Source organism: Lichenostomus cassidix, chromosome 15 (genome assembly GCF_008360975.1).
Source record: "Lichenostomus cassidix isolate B80296 chromosome 15, HeHo_3.0, whole genome shotgun sequence".
Classification (NCBI taxonomy): Eukaryota; Metazoa; Chordata; class Aves; order Passeriformes; family Meliphagidae; genus Lichenostomus; species Lichenostomus cassidix.
Window position 1 is genome coordinate 9,663,748 of NC_139496.1, and position 17,856 is coordinate 9,681,603.

Below are 17,856 nucleotides of genomic sequence, written 5' to 3' on the forward strand. Positions count from 1 at the left end.
CTACTTCAGATGTTACATCTTACTTTAGTGCTCTCCAAGTGGAAGTGTGTCTTGTATTTTTCATGGGGTTGCTGCTTATGGCTTCTTTACCCCCCTTGATCAAATGTAAATATGGCTACAGAAGCTGTTTAAGTGTTGGAATTTGTAGGGATAGGTGGGCTTCTCAGTTTTGCTGGTAATTCTGAAAATGCAGAAACAGAGTAAAGTTGTCCTGTCCCATGATTAACATCCCTAGTTGTCACACTGCATGGTTGAGGTGGGGGAAATACTAAGAAAAAAATAATTCAGTATCTTTGCATCGTTTAAAATTACTGCTAGCTATAATATGTGAGCCTGAATTTGTGTTGCTTTTTAGCAAAAGGGCAATTATAATGCACTGCACTGATGTGGTGGTTTCATAAACAAGTAAATGACTTGGGTGTTTTTGAAAACTGCCCTTCATTGTTAGGCTTGATATTATCTGGTGATTGCAGCCTGTGATGCAGTTTAAGAGCTTGGTGGCCTTCACCCAAGTGGAATTTGAAGCTATGGCACGCTTTGTATGAGCTGGGTCAGCCTAGCACTGGTCAGGCTTTTTACCTCATGTTCAGCGGTCAAGTAAACCTTTCATATGCTCTGTTCAACACGTTTATGTGTCTCGGTGTAAAGTGATTCTAATCCCCAAATAATGTTAACTTTCATAACTTGCTATTCATTCTATCTATGGCAGTAGATAAAATTGAACTTTCAGTCCCTGTGTTCTGTAGAGCAGGGCTGTTGCCATGCACACACTGCTGGAGTGTTTCTGCACAGGCAGCTGTGCTGGGCTCTGAGAGCACCAGGTGAATGCCTGTTGCACCAGCACTGCAAGGCAATGTGCTGTCAGGGCTCTCCCTCGTGCTGGTGAGGGCCAATGGCCTCAATTCAATGTTCCACTCTCTCCTGCAGGTATTCAAACCATCGATTCCACCCAGGCGCTGTTCCTGCCCATCGGAGCCTCCGTGTCTCTCCTAGTTATGTTCTTCTTCTTCGACTCAGTTCAAGTTGTCTTTACAATATGCACAGCAGGTGACTAAGTTTTCTTCTCTTTTTAAGATTTTGAATAGATCTGAAAGTATTGATATAATTAAATGATGTTGGTAAGACTTAAAATACATGTCACAGTACATTGAAAAAAGAATCATCAGGTTTCACAGTTGTATTTTCATGTCTCTGTAGCTATAAATAAAGCAACAAGTATTTGAGAAGTATTTTCCACTTAGAGATGTGCTAAACCTACTGAACTATAAATTGCCAGAGGTTTAGAGATGCCAGATGTATTATTTAGTGTGAAGTCCACTTGTTTATAAAATGGTGCTCACAACTGTACATGGTTATTTCATAATTCAAGTATTTCATGGGAAATAACTTTAGGGATCTTGTCCAGAGACTTCTTTCCTAGTTTAGTTTTGGTTTTGCTTTCATGCAGTTTTTCTACTTCATGGGTATTTCTGGTCCCACTAGCATTTGAATATTAGTCTTTTGCACTGCTTGAATTTAGAACAAAATTGAAACTTACCTGCAAATAAATTGCAGATCCTCCAATCCTGTTTAGCATTTACATTTTGTCTTTTAAATAAATATCAAGGTTTTACTTTCTGGAAAACTTTGGCCTTTTGATCTTTTTGCAATTCTTCAAGAGACCAGGTGCTGTTGAAAGTAGCTAGATTCTTCCTATTGCTCCAGATACACAGCAGCTTCTAAAAATTGTACTCAGTCCACACACTGAGTCTGTGAAGATCTTTAAACTCCTAAAACCTCCCATCCTTTCCTACTTCATTGCAGGCTTTTCCCTCATGGTTTAACTCCTGAGCTGTGCATCCTCTCCAGCCTCATAAAAAGGGCTGATGTTGATGGGTGAAATCTAAATCTGTAGTCTTGAGACTCCTGTCTAATTCTACCTCCTGTAGAGGTCTGTTGAATTCTGCTTTTATAAGTTTGACCTATGACACATATGTTCTTTCCTACTAAAAAAATACTTCAGATAGATTCTACTATGTGCAAGATATCAGGGGAATATATACACACAAATATATAAAATATTATCAGGAAAGATTTATGACAAAAGAGGAATTTTAATTTGTCAGGGTTATAGGTCCATCTATTTCTAAAATGACCTTGAGATTTGTATCTTTATTTGTAACACCTGTGTGTTTAACTAGATGATCCTGTGTCCCTTGGGGCTTGTTGCAGAGGATTGGGGGTCAGTGCTCTTGGGTGTCTTTATTCTTGAGCCTGTTTTTATGGTATGTTTGTACTTTTCCTTGGGCTTGCATCAGAGGGTGTCATCAAGCCCAGAACCTCTGAAATGCAGTTTCCTCAGAGGCTGTACAGCAGGATGGGGACCCTGCTGGAGCTGGGAATCTGGGGCAGTGGAACTTGGTCCCCCTGTCCCCTGAAGCTGAGGTTGTGTTATTTTACATCCTCTGTAACTAGCAGGGCTGATGTGGGGGACTGCTAAATTACAGGTGGTGTCTGGTTTCTTAAACCCATTTTAATCTCCCTCTCACAGAGCTTTTTAGGGAAGAGTCAGGAGTAAGGCTAGGTGCAGCCATCAGCCGAGGCCAGGAGGGCTGCTCGGTGGAGGGCAGGGCCTCAGAGCTGGCATTGCCTGCAGGCAGGAGTTAAGCCAAGAGATTCCCGACTGAATCATCAGGATTGAGGCTGGAGGGAATGGGAAGCTTGGGGCTGGAAGCCTAACAGTCAGGAATGATGCTGGGAGTGGGTCCTTGCAGGCTCTGCATTGGTGTGATTGCAGTTTAACTCTCATCCTCTGAACAAGCCCAGCGTGGGACGTCAGGACAGGAGGTGCAGGGTTCCCTGCTGGGCAGAGCTGGAGGGGAGGAAGGGGGAAGAGAGATTCCAAGGGCAAAGAGGGTTGATCCTGTGCTGGTGTAGGCAGGGTAGGAGTAAGGAGGGCAGGCAGGACTTGGGGCAGCAGGGGGCACAGCGTTTCTGGGCAGTGTTCTTTGCCAAGCACCTCTGAAGAGGTTCGTAGTTCAGCAGTGTTGCCACACTGTTTGTTCTTCCCCTATCTGAAATACTGATAGAACTGTGAGTTTTCATGGTGCTGTTTGCATGGAGACACTTCTTAAATTTTCTTTTCAGATTATTTGAGTTCTTTTTGTTTTGTTTTGTTTAGTTTCAAATTTTCCACCAGAAGGGAAAGATGTAGTTTGACCAGATGAATTTCTTTTCTTCAGTTGGTTTAAACTCTGTACTAAAAAGAATGTTTGATTCTTTCCCATCATCCTCATTTGAGAACAAAAATCCCTTTTAAAAACCAGCAACAACAACTTTTAAAGGACTAAGTAGAGGACAGCACAAAGATCTGAGCTGCAGCATGCAAAAAGTTCCAAGTGACTTCCATTTCCACTGCAGTCTGTTCTTGCTGCACAGTTTTGGATGTGTGCTGCTGACATGTCTGTGTCTCCACGCCCTCACACACCAGCCTTTTAAACAGTCCTTTTAAAAAATGGAAGGAAAAATGATTATAAATACCAGCAGTTACTAAACGTTTTTACAAATGTGTGGGTGGGATAAGTATGCTGCTTGAAAAAGAAAATGTTTATGGAAAATAGTCTGTTTGGACATTTATGTATTTTTATCACTCTGTTTTCAAAAACTTAAAGCACTTTGTATTTTAAAAAAGTGAAGTTGCCAGCTACTGGCTATAAGTTATTTGAAGTTGTACTGTGTTTTAGTAATAAATAAAGAGTTTTGAGTGAGATGGGGGAAAAAATAACTATCTGAGTTAAAAAGTGGAAAAAAAAGCTTTTATTATGCTGAGTTAGTCTGCGTCGTATGTTGAAAAATTGTAAGAAAATCTCACAACCAGTTTGTAGTAGATTTTTTTTAAACTCAGAATATGTGAAAACTGTTTTTCTTGCTGACATGATCATGAATAGATTTAAGACTTTTTTTTAAGGTTTGGGGATGGGGTGTTGCATTCCTTTGAGAGCTTTCATTTCGTTTCAGTCTGAAGGCTCACTGTTGTGCAGAAAACCTCAGAGCCTTGAGCTGCTCGTGCTGGAATAATACCGAGCATATGATAATAGAACATTGTTGCAAGAGCTTTTTCAAATTGGAGAAGCCTGTTTGTGTACTGTAGAAATTAGGTCTGAATGTCCTAATATTACCTTTTCTTCTTTTTGTAGTCCTTGCAACAATAGCTTTTGCTTTCCTTCTGCTCCCGATGTGCCAGTACTTAACACGGCCTTGCTCACCTCAAAACAAGTAAGGACTCGAGCAATCCCTTGCTCCTCTTCTTGTGTGTTGTATTTCTTCTTTTAATGAGAATTCTTTGATGAGCATTAACCTCAGGAGTGATGTTTGTGCATATTTTTTGTGCCAACACCATGTCTCCACTTTGAAAGCAGGAAGCACAATTTCTGCAAGTCACTCGCACTTGCCAGCCTGGGAAATGCAATACCATTACAGAGAACTAGATTTCCCAACAGTGATTATTAATAGGTTTGGCTTGTTTTGGCTGAGATTTTAGAGTTTGGGATTTGGCATTGGATTTTAATGTTTGTTAACATTGGGCTCTGGATTTTAATGCTGGCTCTTTCAGAAACTGTAGTTAAACCAGTGGAAATTACAGTTGTGAATGTCATGTTTAGAAACGAATTTCATTTTTTAACCTTTGATTGGAGTTCATATTGCTAAAAGCACTATCTTAGGTGGTGCTAGGACCAGTGACAATTTCAAGAGAGATGCCAAGATTTACAAGGTTTTTTCCATCTCTGCAGTTCATGCTTTACACACAGTATTTGAGTGTGAGGAAAGCTTTTACTTTGTTGCTGTTTTGGTACCTATTTGTGGCAGAGGAACTTCCCTTCAGTTGTTCTTGGCATCTTTCATCAGCAGTTGAGCCTCGTTCCAACAGTGTCCATTTTCTGTTCTTTAAATGGAAACATAAAGTCTTCCAGCTGATGTTTGTGTGTTGTTCTAGGATTTCCTTTGGCTGCTGTGGGCGTTTCACTGCTGCTGAGTTGCTCTCGTTTTCTCTCTCTGTGATGCTTGTCCTTATCTGGGTCCTAACTGGCCACTGGCTCCTAATGGATGGTGAGTATGTGAATTAAGGGTTTTTACTACTGATTTCTGCCTGTTCCGACACATCAGTTGCCTGGTGATGATGGGTGAAATTTGCTAATGTTAATGGCTTGGCTTGCTGAGCTGTGTGGCAGACTCCCTGAAGAGCCACTGCCAGGAACATGCCAGGGGAATGCTTAGGACACCTGTTTTTCTGGTTTGGAAAAGCTTCCAGGGAAGTGCCAGAACACTCATGAAAGGTATTCCGCACCTGTGTGGTGTAGGGTGAATGGCTAGATTGAGTTAAAGATGTGTGGAGACTGTGGTTGTTTGTGATTCATAGCTTGATCTTAACAATCTGGTTCATTTTTGCTGTGCATCTTGTTGCTTATTGGTTCAGATGCTCAAATAATTTGTTGTGAGGCAGCTCACAGTAGCTGGCTGTCTTTGATTGCTGCGATGCTTGCCTTGGGTGGTGAGACGGGCGAAACTGGCAATCAGCCAGCTGGCTTGAAGGTATGATTTACTGGGTTTTTTTGTGGTGGTTGACCTGAATTCACAGCTTACTGTTCCAAAAAGGAGCCTTCGTCCTTCCCTTCTGCCTTCCAAATCTCTTGTGCTAGCTCTGGCACACACTTAATCACATGGTAAACTGATCCAGCTCACTAGAACGGCAGCATACTTGGGTTTTGCCAGCCTATTTTTCTGCTGCTGCAGTGAGATGAATTGGATTATTGTGTAGTCAGGTATGTGCTAAATTTGGCAGAAGGTAAGTGGCAACATGATGGGATCTGAGGGGATGGAGTGGATATAATAGCAAAGGCATGAAGGGGTAGCCAGGAGCAGGACCTCTTGCTGCTCAGCAGTGTCAGGCAGCTAAATTGGCTTAGGACATCGTGTAAAGGCACCCTGAGGTCGTGACTGCTTGAGGAAAAATGGCTGCAGCAACATTACCTGCCCTTGAAATAGTTTGTTACAATAGAAAACATTCACCCCATCAGCTTCCAGCTCCTCCTAAATGAGGTAGCAGCAGCAAATCCTTAGTACTGAAACCTTTCATGGCACCTTCATTCTTTCTTTTGTATGTGGGCACTATGCTTCATTCATGGTTTGAACTGTTTTATAAGTTCCACTTGTTGTGTGGAAGGGAAATACCTTTTAAAGTACCAGACACTAAATGAAAAAATGCAGACAAAGTTTGTTTTGTGATAAGTAGAGTAGCCCACCATGAAATCAAGGGTGACACTTGATCTGCAGTAGCTGCAAAGCTGAAAGGAATGTCAAGTGCGGATTTTGGCAAAATGTGAAGAGTTGTCTACACTGAGATATCAGCAGAAGCATTTAGTTAAAAATAGTTATTTTTGTGAGTGCTTCAGTCTGATATGGTGGACTTTTGCAGTAATTCATCTACAGAGCTCTGAGCTGCTGGTGCAGAGTTGTGTCTGGCTTTTATTTCTCTTAGAGGTTTTTTATGATTTACTGAATTGTGTTGCTGCTGTCTCACTTTGAAGTATTTTATGTAGTTTATATTAAGGGCGCTTGAACTATGTAGGTGATCCTCCTGTCATTTGTTCAAATCCAATTAAATCAGTGTTTGCCAGTGACATTGAACAGGGAACAGCTTTTATTGGCCTTTGTCAGGGAAGCAGACTGGAGGTTTAGTCCTGGCACTGTGCTGCTAGAAGTGGGATCCCATCATCTCTGCCTTTATTCTCTGCTTTTCTGTGACTGAGTCCTGGAGACCCCTGAGACTCCTGTCAGAGGGCAGTGTGGGCAGCAGGGCAGGCATCAGCACTGCTCACTGGTGCATCCCAGTGGAGCACTCCTGCCCTTAAGGCAGCACTGGCAGCTGCTGGCTGTGCCTGACCCGGGGAGGATCCTCTGTTTGGCTGTCGGCAGAGAATGAACCAGATGTTGTGAATATGCTGCTCATCGCCCGGGAGGGGCTGGACGAGGAGCTGGAGGAGCAGGGCGGCTGTTCTTTCTGAGCAGCAGCACATGGAGAGTCCTGGGTGTGTGGTCAGGGCTGTGCAGTTGATTTTCTCTGTGTGAAAGAGCTTTACTGCTCGAGAGCTCAGGAAAACATGGGAAATACTTGGAAGTATCCAGTCCTTATAAAGTGGAGATGTGGCAGTTCCTGCTGGAACAGCCTTGACTGCCCAAATCCTACCCTGCTGACGCCTGCAGAGCCCTTGGCTGAAGTGCTTCTAAAGGCAGGGATGTGTTACAGGGCAGAGTGAGCAGATGTTGGCTCTGGGGCATTTTTCTGGCATGTGATGATACACATTTATAGGTCTTGAAATGCTGATTTCTCAGAGCAGATTGTTTGATGACAGAATCACCAAAGATGGTCACTGTACCGTGGTAAAGCCTTGTTAAAATAAAAGCTTTCCTAAATAGTGACAGAGCTGGAGATACACAACAGGAATGGTATAGATGTATGGAATGTCTGTAGCTACAGAGTGAACTGCATGGTCATGGATACCCTGGGAGCTGCTGCAGCAAGGGGGCCTGTGTTCTTGTTCCCTTCTTCTACAATATGCTTTGATCAGGTCAGAGCTTCACCTGATGGCCTGTGGGGGAATTTAGAGCCTCCCTAGGTTACAAAGTGCTTTGTTACACAAGACTCCACACCACCAGCATCTTGGAGCTTTCATCTGCTCTGTGCCAGAGTGTCTAATCACATATGCAAGAATATTCTTAATCCTTAGAATATCCCTGTTCCCTTGGGAGTGTGATTGCAGGGACTCTGGAGTTAATTTGTTCTGTTAATTGAGGGTTAACTCTTCCAGTGCTTTCTTATTCAGCCTTGTTAAATCATTGCACAGCACTTCCAAACCAGAGCTGCTGATTGTGTGGCTGCTCCACCTCTCTTTCTCTCCTCTTTGTCTGTTTTTTTTAATGATTTGGAGTATATTTCAGTGAGGATCTTACATTGTTTGTCAACACTATGCATGAGCTCAGATAGGGAAGCTGGCTTCCATTTAGAGAAGGCTATTGACTGCACTTTGGCCCATATTATTTGTACTTGCTCTCAGGCATTCCTGCTTCCCTTCTTTCCTTGTTTTTTAAATTTATCAGTATTTCTTAAAGCAGTTGCAAAACTCTGTAATTATTAGCATGTGTATTTCATTGCCAGCAGAAGGATTTTTTTCCATCTTCTTTTCTACTCAGTATTTGCTTAGTTTGATGGAAGTGCTTTGTGCATGTGCCTGTGTTCATTTCAGTGAAAGAGAAATGGAGTGTGTGAACAATAGATAAAACTCACACTGGTTAAAATATTTCCATTCCTCATTAATTATAACCTGGAAATTCTCTTCTAAATATAGGCTTGCTTGAGCTATTATTAACATTGGCTTTAGAGAAACTTCTTTGATTTAAGACAGTCTTTCCTCTTGTATTTGCTCTTCTGCCAGAGGAAGTCTGTAACTGACGGCTATATTGAATTACTGAATGCAGTTCTTTTTCTTGCTGCTTTGCTGTGTCACATTCTTTAAACCTCAATATTTTGCTTACATATTGTAGCTAGTTACAGTTTTGCAGCATGATTTAGGGTACATTTTTATCCCAGCAATCCCACTGCTTTGTTAAAACTGACTGCTGTGACACCTGGGGTTGTGCTAAGGTTGTCAGTTCTCAAGAGGTAAGGTGGGCTTGGCGGAGTTGCTGGGATGCCACCCTTGGGCACTGCAGGCAGCCATGCTGGCTGGAGGCCCAGGGCATGTTTGTCCCTTGAATGTGAATGGATGTGTTTCCCAAGTGTTTGGATGGAAGATCTCCCCAGCTTTCAGGTGAATTGCAAGTGTAAGGTGGCTTCACAGCCCCATAATTACAGCCTGAGAATCCAGAGGTTAATTAGTCCATTTTGGCTGAGTGCAGTTGTCACACTGGTGGGCATGTGTGTAATGAATTGGCTTCCCCAGCAGTTCCAGCTGGCGAAAATGGGATTGTAACTTCTTACAAATTCTGTGTCATTTTAGACAAAGACATTTTGTTGACAAATGTCTGCATGACTGACTGTAATCTGATCCCAACAGGGCTCCATTATTCCTTACGAATAGACTGATATCATAGATGAAAGCTGATTTGCTCTTTAAGGTTTTTAAAAATTTATTTTATTGTATTTCTTTGTCGATTTACTTGTAACCAGTTGAGTATCCTTGGTAGGTGAGGCTAGGCTTAAAGAAGCAGGAAATGGCACAAATGTGAAGACAGGGGTTTTTGTTTAGAATCTTACCTTTCTGCCCTGACAAAATTCCCCTTGCTACAGAATGAAAATCTGAGCTGTGTCATGTTGTTCAGCTCACTGATCTGGCTGAAAACCCTTAGGAGGAGCTAGGAAAAAACTTACCCATATTATTTCCCCTAAGCTTTCACGCACATTTTGGTTATTGGGAAATCCCTGGATAGGTCATGATGATGTTTCATGGTATTCAGGCAGTCTTGCACAGTCTTGCCCAAGCAGAAGTTTGGTTTGAGTGGGTTTTTGTCCAACCAAGTTCTAACAAGTCACATAACCATGCCCTTTCTAAATAAAGAGTCAAGGATCTTATTTATTTTATGTATTTGCTAGAAAAACTAATAAGTGGAAAAGTAGAGGTTTGTGTTTGGGGCAGAAAGCATTCAAAATTGTTTTGTTCCTTCTGTTTTAAAGTGGGTAGACAGGGTTGTAAGGGGGAAGTGGTCTCTAGGACACAGGACATGGAAACATACATTTGTGGTGGGTGGTGGAAGTTGAGTGGAGCAGGCGGTTGTGCCTTGCAGAGGGATCTCTGCATCCATGGGGCTGTGTTTGCAGTTGGCTACTGAATGTATTTTGCCTTTTCTTAACCCTGGTGAGAAGAATTTCACTGTCCAGGAATAGCAGACAGTCATCTACTGCACGCAGAGCTGCACAGGTGCAAACAGAGTCTTTCTTGGGGATCTGGGGGGGAGATACTGGCTTGGGGTTGGTGTTTTTCTGTTTGTTTTGCTATTTTTAATGAACTAATGATGTCTTGCATTTTGTAGCTCTGGCTATGGGCCTGTGTGTTGCAATGATAGCCTTTGTTCGGCTGCCGAGCCTGAAGGTTTCCTGCTTGCTGCTCTCTGGGTTACTAATTTATGATGTCTTTTGGGTAAGTGTTTGGTTTGGTTTCGCTAAAACTGTTTTTACGCTTTGGATTTGTAATCCAAAAAGTGGCCTTGGGCCAGTTTTACATGAATCCTACTGGTATGAAATTGATGAAATTTGGCAAAGCCAAAAGACCAGCTCTACCACTCCATTCTCAGATGTTGAGTTCTACAGCAGGATACAGAATTATATTCTTGCTAATTACTTGAAAAAAGCAGAAATAAGATTAGAATATTTCAACTTTTGCATATTATTAAAAAAAAAAAAATTTGGACCTCAAATTTTGAAAGCTGGCTGAAGACGAGAACAAGTATTTTCCATACATACAAAGCCATGTCCACACTGGCACAAGGTGCATGTGTCAGCTTCTGATTAGCAGTGAAATCTGCACAACAGGAATGCAAATGGACTTAGAGCCAGAAAAACTGGCATATAATCTTAGTGCATTTCTACAAGAAACCTGACAGAATGTATTTTCTAAGAGTGAGAGGAGTTTGTTTTACCTTTGCGTTAACACTGAGCACTGAGCCAGGGCAGCACCCACTGACAGCTCTGGCAGCCAGGTGATTTTCCAGTGGGATGGGCTGTAGCATAAGAGCCTGTTGGAGACAAGGGCTGCCTCATTCCACTTCTGAGTGAGCACCATGCTCACCTCTTCCCTGTTCTGCAGCTTTTTCCTATTTTCAGGGTGCTGTTACCTGCATTTGTCATCCCACACTATCTGCCTGTAGTCCAGACAAATCCTTTGCCCGAGGATACCAAGATATTCATCAATATCTTGATATCAGAAAATATATTCCAGTTATTCTTGAGGATTAATAGTGTAAAAAGCTCTGTCTGAATTTTTGAAATATATTTTGCCTTTTTTCATCATATATACAATGTACGTACATCGAAAATTTGGAAAATATGTCTTTTTTTCTTGAATAAGCAAAGCAAATACACACACAGCTTGAGTTGCTATGTAATTGCAGTCTGTAATTTCTGATTTCCTTGCTCTGTAGGTCTTTTTTTCTGCCTACATCTTTAACAGCAATGTTATGGTGAAAGTGGCCACACAACCAGCTGATAACCCCCTGGACGTGTTATCCCGAAAACTTCACCTGGGACCAAATGTGGGCAGAGATGTTCCCCGTCTGTCACTGCCTGGCAAACTTGTATTCCCAAGGTAATTCTTCTACTGTATTACATGAGGAATGCTTTCCCTCTATATACTTAGTAGTACTAATTCTGTTGAAAAATACAAACTTAGTTCCCTGTTTAGTTATTTCCTTTTCATGCTAAAGAGGAATATAATGAACAGTTGGACACTTTGTTGACTTGTAGCCTAGAGAAAAGACCATGATTTGGGTAAAAGGTGCCTTGTTCAGAGCAGGATACACTTCCCAACATCTGTGTGAGTTCTGCAGCCTGATGATTGCTAGTGTGACCTCACACTTAAAAGCAAAATATATGAGGTTTATTATAACATCAGAATATTCTGGATTACTGCATGATTGCAGATGATGGCGAAGGGGTTGGAAACTGATACAAGCAAGGGTGGCTTACCAGGCAAGTACAGTGCTGGAAGCAGATTATTCCACATGTCCCACATACTCCAGGGGTTCCCTGATGGCTCAGATCTGCAGGCAAGGCATGCCCAGGGCCTGGTGGGGCAGTAAGCTCAGTGTAGCAGCAGTCAGGCAGTACGTTTTGTTGGCATTTTTACTCTGTTCTTGTTTCTTTAGATGTTGGGATGCTGAAATTACAGAGATTAGGAGTTGATTGCAATGATAAAGCCAAAACTGTTCACTTTGTCAACTTTGTGATAACTTAATTTGCCTTCATTTTCATTAAAAAAATCTCATCTTTAAGATAATGGACAATTTTAGTTCTTAATCTTTTTCATAATTGGCTCTTCTCTGGGAATCTGGCAAGCCTGCAGTTTTCTGTTTTGTCTGAATGTCCAAAATGGGTGTACTGCCTTGTTTTAGATCTGTGTGCATGGGGATGAAGATGCACTGCCTATCAATGGTAATCAGACAGTCAGATAGAAGGGCCAGCTGGTCCCTCCCCTCAGCACTAAGGAGGGAGAGGACTGAAATACTGAGTCAATGGGTCTGGTTCATTGAGTGAGTTACAGGCAAAAGCAGCTTAAACACTAATGGGAAAAAGAAACTGGTTTGGAGCAACATCATCCCTGCCCAAATGAGTTTCTGTAAAGCTGAGGTGGTGGAGAAATCACTGAGGAAAACCTCATTAGCCAGCACTAGGTTCTGCTATGTGCAGGTTTGCTGGTAGAAAGAGGGGATGTGCCAAATGAAGCTCAGAACCACAGTGGAGGAGTCTAGAGCTTGTCACCTTTGTGTTGTGGGCATGAACCCATTTCTGGCTGCTCTTCAGTTCCACAGGCAGCCACTTCTCCATGCTGGGGATTGGAGATATTGTGATGCCAGGGCTTCTGCTCTGCTTCGTCCTGCGTTACGATAACTACAAAAAACAAGCCAACAGTGATTCCTGCGGTGCCCCAGGACCAGGGAACATCTCTGGGCGTATGCAGAAGGTCTCTTACTTTCACTGCACACTTATTGGCTATTTTGTAGGTGAGTACTTAATTCAATATGAAGAGCTGCCTAAGTGAGCAGAGGTGGGATTATTGTAGTAGGTTTAAAAGATGATGAAAGCAAGTGTAAAGAGGCTTTAAGAGGATGCTTGGTTATGTTCTTTTTTAATCCTCCTCTCTTTCCGTTTATTGGCAAGGTCTAGGGAGAAAAGCTCTTCTATAGTCTTCAAGGTTTTTTTTTGTAGCTGTATTTTATTTAGAGGATGAAAGAGATTATCAGTGTGTTTTTGTTAGCACTTGCGTATTGCTTCAGTGACATAGTGTTGTAGCTCATACCTGACTTAGGGAAAAATATGGGTGTTTCCAGATTAATTTATGCTGTGCACAGTACATAGCAGATCTAAGCAATTCACCTGGGTAATTCCTGCATTTTTGTATTCCAATCCTGTCACATAGTACATACAGAAAATCATCAATAGTTACAACTGGAACACTGTTTATAATTTGCTGTAGCCAGCCCTTTCCTCCCTAGTATAAAATAGGCTTTTCCCTACAGTCAGGACATGTGCGTTGATGTCCTGACCTCCTGCAGCCCTTTTTCAGGCTGAAAAGGAAAGATCATTTCCTACCAACAGCCCTCCTTCCCCCACACGTCATTTCTCCCCCTACATTCCCTTCTGGCAAGTGTCCAGGAAAGTCATTCCTGATGTAGACAGCCCTTCCTCTGAGCCCTGACTGCTCAGGCCAGGGGCCTCAGACCAACAGTCTAAAGAGCAGCACTTCAGTGTGATAAAATCAGCTTCCCCCTTCACCTTTTGTTGTATTTTGCCTGAATTATTTTTGGCTTAGTCTGAGATTCAAAACTGGAGCAAGTTATTATATTACTCTATAATAGAATAATTTTTCACTGTTTTCTTTCAACTACATTCAGGGAGAGCAAAGCAGAGAGAGAAGTAACTTTTCCTCACCTGTCTCTCAGAGTGGTGGGGAAGGAAGCCTCGGTGGATGAAATCCTGAGAACATCCATCTGCAACCTGAAGATACTTATAGTGACTTTTTTCTCTTACAGGTCTATTAACTGCAACAGTAGCTTCTCGTATCCACCGGGCAGCCCAGCCTGCCCTGCTCTATTTGGTACCATTCACTTTATTGCCGCTCCTCACCATGGCCTATTTAAAGGTAAGAGGGGAGGACATGTGGGCAGGAGGACGCTCTGGGCCAGCTGGCAGCAGGGTCAGTGTCCTTGCACTGGGCAGCAGCTCTCAGGAGGATGAGGTGTGTCCCTGGCAGCCATGGCCCAGAACAGAGGGACCACTGCCATCGGGTCAGTCTTCATTTCAGAGGACTGAGCAACTGAGAGATGAGTTTCTGAAATAGAAGGTCATTAATGCACATAAAGTACCAGTAATTATAAACTAAATAAATTCTGAAATATTAAATTCTGTTATAATTAAATAAGTGAATTTGTCCTTGTCCAGTTGATCATTAAATGCCATGTGCACAAAGTTTGAACAGTGACTGGAGAGGCAGAACCTTGTTTGCCTCTTCCCAGTCACCTGTTCCGAACAGAAATTTCAAAATTTACCTTTCCTGTTCCAGGGCTATTGCTGAAGCACGCATCTAGCACTCTGCAGAGCAGAACATAAGACAGGGCAGGATTTTCAATGTGAATAATTATTTCCTCCCATCAGAAACCTATTTTGGGTGTATCTGCTCTAACAGTAAGACATTATGGCCTGAGATGGGAAGGACTTATTTTTACTGTCTTTATTGTAATTTGCAAAACAGGTGAAGAATAGATTTGCCCTGAGATGTGTTTGCAGTTCTGTGTGCATTTTAACATGTGCATTCTAAGCAGAGTTGAGAGTTTCTGAGGGCGTGGTCCTTGTGCTGTTTCCCTGCCTAGGGCGATCTACGTCGCATGTGGTCTGAGCCTTTCCACTCCAAGTCCAGCAGCTCCCGTTTCCTGGAAGTATGATGGAATGGACAGGAAGTGACCTGAACTTCTGCCTTGGTCCTTTTCACTTTAACTTGTGGCTTTGTTGTCTCCTAAAGCTGGACTGGCTGGTACTTGGGAAGGTACCAGTGACAGGACACGTATGAAAGGACTTTGTATTTAAGGAGGGAAAGAAACAAAAGCTAAAATCGCAGAGCTCCGCGTGACTCCGTATCTCCCTGCAGATGTGGAATTGGGGACCCTTTGTGCAACTGCAGCCACTTTCCTCTTTTCCTCACTCAGATGGATTAATACCAGACTATTACCTTTGTGAGAGAGGAAGAGACAGACTTGAAACTAAAAACGGCTTGAAGTCGTTCAAAAACTTGTGAACACTAAAAGCAAAAACAGTTAAGCAAACTGAGGCTTCTTCAGAGAACCCCTCGTGGACATTGGGACCAGTTTCCTGCGGGACTTCAGTTTTGAAAAGAACTGAGACAGAAGGTCTTCTGTCACAATATTGGGTTTTTTTGGTTTATTAAATATTTCCTGTGGTGTGAGGTTACTTATTAAATCCACAGACATTGAGTGACTTCTTGCAGTATACATATAAAAATTTGTTGTAACAAGTTACATTTCCACCCAGATGTCATATTGCAGTGAAAAAGGGCACGATTTTTATACATATATATATACACACATATAGATATATATATGAATAAATAAAAAGGAAAACCTGCTAAGATCATGCTGTGTAGCAGACAGGGGCTTGCTGTAATTTTTAGCATGTAGCGCAGATACTCTGGCTTTATGTATATGGATCTACAATGAGCTGCTGTTTTTTCCCCCCTCCTATGACTGAACCTGCAGTTTAAAACCAAGTGTAGTATTTGTACTGGTTGTACCATGGATTTTAGGGGATATTTGATTTGATCAATGTAGCAAACTAGGGAAGAAAAAAGTTCAAACCCAGCCCTGTGTGTCTGAGGGGGGAGGAGGTGGGGGTGTCTTTTTTCTCTTTTTTTTTTTTTTTTTTTTTTTACAAACAGCTCCCTTGCAGGTTTTTAGTAGTTCCTTCTTGACCAGTGCATGTATTATAGCAGCAATTGTCTTTGTGCTTTCTGATCATAGTAATGTATCACTTGTAAATACATTTTTTCTATTTTCTATTTTTTTGTATTTTTTGCATTTTGTTTCATTAGTGTGCTGTATTTTTCCATGCCCCTGCCCCTCAAAGAAAAAAAAAAAAGAAAAAACTGTCCTTTACTGTTGTGACTGGTTGGAGTTTGTGTGTTGACTGCTTAGTACCTGTGGCCTGTTAAAATGTGGATTTTATTCTTTCTTTTTTAAAACCAGCAGTTCCAGTTGTTATTTTATTGACTGAAAGCTTTCCCTGAAGTAACTAAACTTTTTTCCTTTCAAGCACTGTGCCAAACTGAGTTTGGGGAGCTCTCCTGAGAGCTCATAGGTCATGTTAGTTGATAGACACTGGGAACTCTTAGTGGGATGGAAAAAGGAGGAACGTTGGAGACTGATTCTGACTGAGCACTGAGGTGACTTTGGGTCCAGTTTTATTCCAGCAGGTAAGGGGTGTTGGTGAAACACCTGATGCTCTCAGCACTGTCAGGTGGTGTAAGAGCACAGTGGATGTGCCAGGAAATTTTGTCCAGCCACACGCATGCACTGTCATTAATGTCATTAATGTCATTAACTAACCTCCTTCTCTGTTCTCAGGCAAGTCTGGCATGGGTGGCAGAGGGGCTGATGCCTCTGAGCTGATTGGGACACACCTCCAAGACAGCTGGAGCATCCCAGGAAAAACAGTAAGAAGCAACTCAGCCCTTGGTGGGGGACTAAGATTTAACAAATGTGGGTGGATGTGGTGGGGGGACATTGTGACTTAATCATACACACACACACACACACACACACACACACACACACACACACACACACAGAGACAGTTCTTTTTTTCACTTAGCTGAAAGCATTCCCTCTGTCATGTGCCTGCAGAACTCATCCTTGGATAACTGTCACTTTTTAATGAAATTAATAGTTCTTCCTTAAGAATCTGCTTTTTCTGTTGATGCCAGCTGTTAGGTCCTTAGACTTGCTTGGGCAATAGAAAGGCATCTGTTTTGAGCTATACCTCAAACCTAAGGTGAATAAAATATTGAAGAGGGTATTCAAATAAAAAGCTTTTTTGGTGGCTTTTGTTTTGCTGAGAGGTTCCAAGCAGCAGGGTAACAACTTCAGGTCCAGTTTGCTGCTGCTTTATCTGCACCCTGCACCTACCTGACAGTTGTGCACAGCTCAGGTGCCATCAAGCTTCACAGCAGTTCCCTCCTTTGGAATTAAATTACAAGGTCTTTCGCTGTTTTGCAGCAGCATTTTTAGGCCATGCCTGCAAAGTGTCCTTATGAACAATTTTTACACTTAGAAGCTTTCTGGAAAAAAGGTCTAGAAGAGCTAATTGATAAATATTTAATGAGAATTAAGTCTACTTTCCAGAAAAACGCTTGGCCTTCCTTGTTGAGTTGTATTGCCTCCCTGCACTCTGTGCCCTTCTCTTGCACCAGTAGGGCCGAGTGAGCTGTTACTGCACCCTCTGTCTGCCCCACAGGTTGTGCTGCTGCCCAGCCCCGGCCCCGCCCAGGTGAGCACACACTGCACTGGAAGGGGTTTGCTGCCCCTTCAGCCGGCAGGAAAAGGATTTTGGCGCTTTGCAGTTCACTGAAATTTAGCTGTCCTAAGAAAAAGTGCTCTCCCAGAGCTTTAAGTTAAAACTGCAAAGCTTTGTCTCACAGCTCTCCCACCTCAACCATTCAGGGGGATTGGAAATGGATCCTACCTGGCACTCAGCTGTGGGCCCTCCCTGCACAGATGGACCTTTTGTCCTTGTCTTTCCAGTCCACTGTCTCCTCTGCTTGAGGATCAAGCTGCACAGGTGCTTTGGGTCCTCTGGATTTTGGGACACTGTGTAGGATGTCGGTTCCTGTCCCTGTTGGCTCTGGTACAGTTGCTGATGCCTTCTTTATTGAACTCCTTAATAAACTCCTTGACACAAAGTCTTGTAGTTAGATTGCTCAACCACCTGCCCTTTCTTCTGGAACACTGTCAAAAATAACTATTTTAATAATTGACTAACACAAGCCTTCTGGCAAGAAGTAAAAGGCTGGCAAAAAAAATGATAGACTAGGGCATGCTTACAGC

At 42.4% G+C, this 17,856-nt stretch overlaps 1 protein-coding gene across 3 annotated transcripts in view; it reads left to right on the forward strand.

Annotated features, from left to right (window-relative positions):
* The window catches only part of SPPL3 (signal peptide peptidase like 3), a 65,755-nt gene extending 49,837 nt beyond the window's left edge, over positions 1-15,918 (forward strand). For 2 of the 3 annotated variants that reach the window (XM_085076059.1, XM_085076061.1), the window contains exons 4-11: positions 928-1,047; positions 4,176-4,254; positions 4,973-5,085; positions 10,063-10,169; positions 11,170-11,333; positions 12,548-12,747; positions 13,777-13,886; positions 14,614-15,918. In XM_085076059.1, coding sequence (XP_084932185.1) covers positions 928-1,047; positions 4,176-4,254; positions 4,973-5,085; positions 10,063-10,169; positions 11,170-11,333; positions 12,548-12,747; positions 13,777-13,886; positions 14,614-14,685 — 965 coding nt within the window. In that variant the 3' untranslated portion in view covers positions 14,686-15,918. The remainder of the gene's footprint in view (positions 1-927; positions 1,048-4,175; positions 4,255-4,972; positions 5,086-10,062; positions 10,170-11,169; positions 11,334-12,547; positions 12,748-13,776; positions 13,887-14,613) is intronic. The other variant, XM_085076060.1, reaches the window with a different exon arrangement.
* The last annotated feature ends 1,938 nt before the right edge of the window (positions 15,919-17,856 follow it).